The sequence below is a fragment of the Nicotiana tabacum genome, chromosome 7 (genome assembly GCF_000715075.1).
Source record: "Nicotiana tabacum cultivar K326 chromosome 7, ASM71507v2, whole genome shotgun sequence".
Taxonomy (NCBI): domain Eukaryota; kingdom Viridiplantae; phylum Streptophyta; class Magnoliopsida; order Solanales; family Solanaceae; genus Nicotiana; species Nicotiana tabacum.
Genome location: NC_134086.1, coordinates 163,877,922 through 163,885,577, shown reverse-complemented (window position 1 = coordinate 163,885,577; position 7,656 = coordinate 163,877,922). Strand labels below are relative to the sequence as shown.

The window sequence follows — 7,656 nt, the reverse complement described above, 5'->3', positions numbered from 1 at the left end:
TCTGCCCGTATCCCAACACTATTATAGAATATCTCACCGATGCAAAGGCAGAGCTGAGGGATTATGATATAAAGGTGAAGCCGAATAAACCTTTCACTTGGTACTCATTGATGGATGCGAATAATCCGAATAGTAAAGTTCAGCCTCATACCACCACAGACCAGTCTTATGAGCCAGCCGTGGTAGCTTCTGGGGCAGTTGATGTTCCATCCACTTCAGTCGAGCCTTCGTCTAGTGCTGCAGCCATGCCTCCACCATCGTCTACAGCCCCTACTACAGCTCCTACCACAACTTCTACCTCATCTTTTAGGCCAATGTCGATGCCCAATACTCCACTATCTACACTGCGAGTCTCCCAGTCATTGGTGAATCTCAACAATTGCATGTAGACAGCTACTGCAAATCTGTTTGACTTGTCTAATACTATTGCAGCGCAGTCTACTGCTCAGGCACCTCAATTTCCCCCAACAATTGAAGAGACATTGAAGAAGCTCCTGGAGAACCAGAAGACGATTATGGCTACCTTGGTACAATACGGGTCAGTGATAGAAGAACTGGGAAAGGAAGTAAAGAAGACGAGAAAGTCCCAGGCTATCAAGAAGTCAGTGGATAAGCTCCGAAGAGAGGTGAACAGAATCGTTACAGCCGGAGATCTTCCATTTGACATGTTACTTGACCTGCACCAGATCTTACAGACCCATTTACACCGATAACACCAGTCAGCCAGTCTGAAGAGCCAGACCTTGCTGCCGACTCTACTGGGGTAGTACGTGAGATATTCGCCAACCCAACCACACCTAGAGTCGAGGATGATGAGATCTACTTGGCTGATTTGGAGGGCGATGACATTACTGGGGACACAGAGATGTCCAAAGAGCCATAGGGAGTTTTATTCACCTTTTCCCTCTTTTACTCTTATTTTGCTAAGCATTGGGGACAATACTTATTTTTATTCAGGGGGGCGAGTTTATTTGATACATTCTGATACAATTGGCCATTAATAACTTGATAATATTCTCTTTTTTCTTATTTGTATGTATATATCTTCTCTCTCTCTCATTATGTATATTCATTCTATCTTCAGTAGTTTTTGCTTATGAGCTTCTTTATTTTTGTTTCCATATTAGTTCTTGTTTGATTTAATAGCTTCTTTTTATGTTTTAGCAGATAATAAGCCTTTAGTTTTCTTAATGCTACGGTTCTTTCCAAAGGTAGTTGTTGTATGAACCGAGTGACTCGACCCAATGATGAATGGCGTGAAAACCTTGTTAAGGGAATGAGACCGTTTTTGTGTTTAGATAATAATAGTAGTAGTAATGAATAAAAAGACCTAATTAAGTCATGCTCGAAGAGTCAACCATATTTCATTTGGCACCAACACACTTAACTACGTGTTTATGGTTAGAGACAAGGTTTTTAAAAGAAATAGCTCTATTTAATGACTTTGTGATTCTTGTGTTGACTTTGGTAACCATCAAGTGGTTTAATTGGACCATAGTGATATTTAAACTTGAATGTGATCGTTGTAGGCTCTCGACTCTATCCTCTTGTACAATCTGGTTGCGTGAGGGGCGAGATGAATTGTTGCTAGTCCAAGTATTTGTGCGAAGGGTCTAGAACTTGCCCCGAATGTGTTTCAAGTTGAAATCCTAAGTTTTGCTTGGTTTGAGAAGTGATTGTAGGATCTCCTTGGCATGTTTGAGTTTTCTATTTCCAACCAATGTCATTATCCCTAGTCAACCCCTTTGAACCTCTAGCATTTCTCATTTGATAACCATGTTATAAGTCTTTACCCATTTTGTCGTGAACTCTCTTGGCACCCGAGCTTTCCTTAATACTCTTGTGAAACAAATAACTTAAAACGTAAGTTTGGGGTGGAATGAGGAATTAGAAAAAGATATCAAGGCACAAAAAGAGAAAAGAAATGATCTCCATGAGAAAGGAAGGTAAGAAAAGAAAAGAACAAAAAGAAACATACAAAAAGTGAATAAGTGGAAGGGTTGAATGGATTCAAAAAGAGGTAATGATCCCAAACATTGAGAAATCAAAAAGGGAGAAAAAGAATGAAATGATCAAGAAAGAGTGATGTTAAGTCTCTCTAGTCCCCAATGAAAAGGAAGTGCCTCTAAGAATTGGCAAATGTGAGCCGAGAAATGAAAGATGGAGTGCATAAGGAAAGGTATAATCACTTACATATACGGTATCCTACCCTAACCCAAAAGTCTTCATTACATCCCGAAAGAAGTCCTAATTGATTTCAAACCGAGTGAGCTTACATTAGTGGCGACTTATATGAGGGACAAACCTATGGTACTTGAAGTCGTACTTGTGACATTCTCTTGTGAGAGATGAGTGAGCCTTTCATAAATCTTCGAATTGAGTGATAACTTCTTAAAGTGAGCTTGGCAAATGGAAAGTAGAGGAGGAAGAATTTAGAGTCCACCATGGCCTACATGTTAGAGCAAGAGTCCTTGATGAGTAAAGCCAATTCTTGAAGCTCAAATTTCACAATAGAACTTCATGTGCATGAATGCTTAACTTGTTGCCTTGTTGATAATACATGAGCAGTGTGGGTAATTGTTGGTCCCAACTGATGTGTAAATGGGTCACCTTTGACACGCTGAAATGACCCTTAACTCTTTGAGGTGGGAACTAATTTATTTGCTTGAAGACAAGCAAACACTTAAGTTTGGGGGAGTTGCTTTGACTACTTATTAGCACATTTTTTCTCTTGTCTTAGTCGAAAAGTATCAAATTGTGTTTCCAACACTAATGAAAATATGCAAATTGTAGGAAGGCTGGAAGTTTGGTCTCCCAAGATGAAATCCGGCTCAAAAAGAAGTGTTCCGAATCACAAGGCAATAAAGGACGTAGAAGAAAAGATGTGTGGTCCGCAGAAAAAATTGTGCATCGCAGAATTTCATCTACGGCCGCAACCTAAGCTAAAGAACTTAACAGAAGATTGACAAATGTGCGAACCGCACATGAATTGTGTGGCCTGCACATGAATTGTGCGGCCTGCACATGAATTGTGCGACCGCAAAACAGGGTCTACACTAACAAGTATTTTCAAGATCAGAGAATGTGCAGAAGACCAAGTCATGACGCCTTGCAGAAGTGCGGACCGCACAAGAATTGTGCGGCCGCAGAAGTTGCTTCGCAGCCGCAAACTAGAAATGTGTGGCTGCAGAATCATCCTTCCTGCCAACTGAAGAAATCTGTGGACCACACATGGAATCGTGTTCGTCAACAATTTTTACCCCAATATAAATAGATGAGTTTCACAAAATTAGGTCAAGTTTGAACATTCAAAGTTGTTGTAGCCATTTCTTTTTACCATTTTAGGAAGTTTTAGATTATTTGAGTATTTTAACATTAGATTTCATCATTTTAATCTTTCGTTATGAGTTTAATTAACTTTTTTCCCTGCAATTTTCATTATAAGTAGCTAGATTCTTACTAGGGTTGTGATCCAACCCTAGTGTGTAAACCTTATGGGTAATTAATTTAATGCTTGTTTATGATTGGGTGTTAATTATTTAGCTTAGTTCATGCTTCAATTTTAGAATTAATGGTTGCAAACATTGATTCATGCCCTTTTGACTTAGTCTCTACTTGAGAAAGAGGGACCTAGTCTAGGATAACTTGGCTAACAAGGAATTGGGTTAATTGAGAGATTGATTAGCCTAATTAAAGGGTTCAAACTAGAGATAGCAAGAACCCAACTTGAGCTCCTATCAACTATTTTGTTTGATACTCATTGAACTTGAGAATGCCAAATTGGGCAAAATCACTCTCTGACCGAGAAGTATTGAGTGAGTAATGTAGAGTTGAGAGCTATAATATACCCTAATCAACAAAACAAGCATTAACGTTTTTATCCCATTAAACGAACACTTAGGTAATGGTCACATCCCTATGTCTTTAAACTATTTGAAAAAATATCAAAAACATTCATCTCTAGCCTATTTTCCTTACTTTGCAATTATTAGAGTCATAGTAGAAGCAGAAATCAAAACTCTGTTGTGGCAGTGCAATTTTAGATAATTCATTCGCTTGTTTCAATTAGCTATTTTTGAATTTCACTTTCTTATTGCCCAAGAGAAGCCCAATAGTACTATAACATAGGAAGATTCCTTTTCGTGTGCCTTTTCAATTTCTGAGTCAGCAGCGAGTGTTTCTTTTCCCGGAAAATCAACAACCAGATCTCTCATCCACTCACATTTGTCATCTTCCTACTGCAGTTCAGGAGAAAGTGAATCTTTCAGATTTCAAAACCCTAACACTCCCCTCAGATGGCAGCTCAGACATTGCAGCTCCGACCACTGGGCAACACCGGCCTCAACCTCAGCTCCGTCGGCTTCGGCGCTTCTCCTCTTGGCAAAGTCTTCGGCGATGTCTCCGAACAAGACGCCTTCGCCGCCGTGCGTGAAGCCTTTCGCCTTGGCGTCAATTTCTTTGATACTTCCCCGTACTCAATCTCTCTCCTTCTTCTTCTTTTATTTGTTAACAGATGCAAAGAGATATATCACTCTCACTACATTGGACTCTTTCACACATATAGTTGAATTTATTTTAAAAAAACATACTTTTATATAACGTCGGCATCCACTGTTTGAAACTTACAGAAACACATAGATATAGTTGAAATTGTTTAAAGAAAATATTTTTTTATTTTGCACAATTGATGTTACAAATGAGTAGTGGATGTAGTGCTATTGATTTAAATTTTTGGATCTGATTCTGCACGTTTGAATTTTACAAAGGAGCAGGTATCTCCACATACGCTGATTTAAGATGTTGGTCCGCTTCCTGAATCATTTTGCTGCTGAATTCGAGAATTATCCGTGAACTTCTGAAATTGTTGGTCTTTTACTTAAATTGGTTATCTTCAGGTATTATGGAGGAACATTATCGGAAAAGGTACTAGGGAAGGCTTTGAAGGCTCTTGGAGCGCCTAGAGATGAGTACATTGTGTCAACAAAGTGTGGGAGGTACAAAGAGGGATTTGATTTCAGTGCTGAGAGAGTGACTAAAAGCATTGATGAGAGCTTGGAGAGGCTACAGCTTGATTATGTTGATATTTTGCAATGTCACGATATTGAGTTTGGGTCTCTTGATCAGGTGCTTTATTGATCATTTATGTTTGATTCTTCTCCACGATATTGTAGGAGTCTTCTTTAGCTATTATTTCTCCTAAACACTAATATTAAATTAAAAAAATTATAATTTGTAGGAATAATACTTTTTACAATTTTCCACTATGTAATTATTATTATTAAAAACTGAGGAATCACACTATAATTAAGTGTTTTGATCCTCATACTTTGAATCATTGTTCCTTCATTTCCTTCGAATTGAAAGGGAGTATTAGTTTGTCCCATAGGTTCGTTAGTTGATTTTGGTGACTTTATAAATTGCTTATAATCCTTCCTCAACTTGTTATATTGATTACATATATGTTCTCAGTGTTTGATAAGTCTGGTTTTCAAAATCCTATCTTTCTGTGTGACATTATCCAAAAGGTAGCCTTTGTTTTGAAAGTAAGATTTATAGCCCTCCCTCCCCCGCTTCCCGCCTTGTCACAATTGTTTGTGAAAATATGTAGATTTAGTGGCATTTTTTTGTGTCTTGAACAGATTGTGAATGAGACGCTTCCAGCCCTTCAGAAACTGAAGCAAGCTGGAAAGATCCGTTTCATTGGCATAACCGGCCTTCCATTGGGGATATTCACTTATGTGCTTGATCGGGTACCTCCAGGGACAGTTGATGTTATCCTGTCATATTGTCACTACAGTATCAATGATTCAAGTTTGGAGGATCTGTTGCCATACCTGAAGAGCAAGGGTGTGGTAGTGATCAGTGCTTTCCCTCTTGCAATGGGTCTTCTTACTGAGGCTGGAGCTCCAGAGTGGCACCCTGCTTCTTCTGAACTTAAGGTCAATTATTCATTTTTCACTTGACTAACATTATCCCCTATAAGAGCTTGGCATATTTGCTAAAAGTTCCCAGTTTAGATTAGTTACCTTGTACTATCTCTGCATTCTAATCATTTTTTTCCATCTGATCTGCCATTAATTGCAGATTGCTTTGAATGTTTAGTTGTGATACTCGGACTAAAAATTAACTCCTTCAAGATATTGCTTTTTGAAATTAGAACATACAGAAGATCTAGCTCAGAACAAGCAATGGACTTTTAAGTCCATGGACTGCTTCTAAATTATGATGTTAGATGTCTTGTTTTCAACATGTACATGGAATGTATCCACTCTCTCAGAGTTGTTCTTCTCTCCACTCTCCGATGCTTCTTGCTGAATCTTTTCCAAAACAAAACAACATAACACTGAGCTTTTCTTGGTTTTCTTACTAACGCATGTCTTTGCACACTTTTCCTCACCAGGCTGCCTGCCGAGCTGCCGTTGATCATTGCAAAGGAAAGGGAAAGAATATCTCAAAGTTAGCATTGCAATACAGTTTAGCAAATACTGATATTTCATCCGTACTAGTGGGGATGAAGTCCGTTAAAGAGGTTATCTTTTTTCATAGACCTTGATCCTCTACCTCTAATTCTTCATTTTATGACTCGTAGGTCAGCCTATGAACTCGTGTTTTCTTCTTTTCTAGGTTGTGATATTGTATATTACACTTGTCATAAAAAGGAAGGGCTTGCTTCACTTTGTTGCTGAAAGAAAACAAGGAATACGGAACAAAATGATTACTTTATTGACAGATGAGAAATGGATTTACTTTCTTATACAGACTACAAAGTGGAAAAAAATTAGTAGGATTTGGTAGAAAACCATGACGTTTGAACAGAACCATGAGATTTTCTAAGTGAACCGAATTTTGAGCTGGAAGCTCAAGGAACAGAATTTTGCAACTAATGTCCAACACAGTTTATCCGAGTGCTTAGCCCACGCATCCCTTTTGGATGGTTTTATGTTGGTCCTTTTGTGTGTCCACTTACATGTTTGTGTTCAGTGTCCTGATATATCTTTTACATGAAGGTGGAGGAAAATATAGCAGCTGCCCTGGAGCTAGCAACGGCTGGGATGGATGAAGAAACATTATCAGAGATCACAGACATTCTGAAACCAGTGAAGAATCAGTCATGGCCTAGTGGTATCCAACAAAGTTGATTTGTTTGACAGTTCAATGAGCTGTGAAGCAAAAGGTCTTGTGATTACCTTTGTTGGCATGTTTATTTTCTCTTGGACATTTAAAAGTAGTCCAAGCTGAAATTGTATGTTGTATTCGTTGAGCTTTTAAGTATCAAAATAAATAAATAAATAAATAAATAAATAAGATGTTGCATTATTTGAGATGAACATCATACCAATCTCTACTGAAAGAGAGCCTTGAAAGTAGAAGTTTCTCTGTTCCTTCTGATCTGAGTAATAGGCTGTGTTAATGTAGCTGCAACCATGCATGGCAGATCTCATCTATTGCAGGCATTATGAAGTGGAGACTGGAAACTTATAGGGCATAACAGCAGTCCTCTACAGACTCAGACAAGATTTTGAATTTGTGGGAAATTATCTAACGAGGAATAATAGCCTAAAGTAATACTAGCATATAGTCCTTACTCTTCTACTGCTATTCTGGTTTTTGGGATCAAATTTGATCCAAAGACCCTAAATCCAAATTTAGATCGCT

At 38.3% G+C, this 7,656-nt stretch overlaps 1 protein-coding gene across 1 annotated transcript; it reads left to right on the top strand.

Moving 5' to 3' along the window:
- The first annotated feature begins 4,022 nt into the window (after window positions 1-4,022).
- LOC107806546 (L-galactose dehydrogenase-like) lies at window positions 4,023-7,364 on the top strand. Its single transcript, XM_016630716.2, has 5 exons — window positions 4,023-4,471; window positions 4,896-5,124; window positions 5,640-5,939; window positions 6,401-6,529; window positions 7,008-7,364. The coding sequence occupies exons 1-5, from the start codon at window positions 4,296-4,298 to the stop codon at window positions 7,137-7,139; spliced, it is 966 nt and encodes a 321-aa protein (XP_016486202.2). The 5' UTR covers window positions 4,023-4,295; the 3' UTR covers window positions 7,140-7,364.
- Window positions 7,365-7,656: the final 292 nt, after the last annotated feature.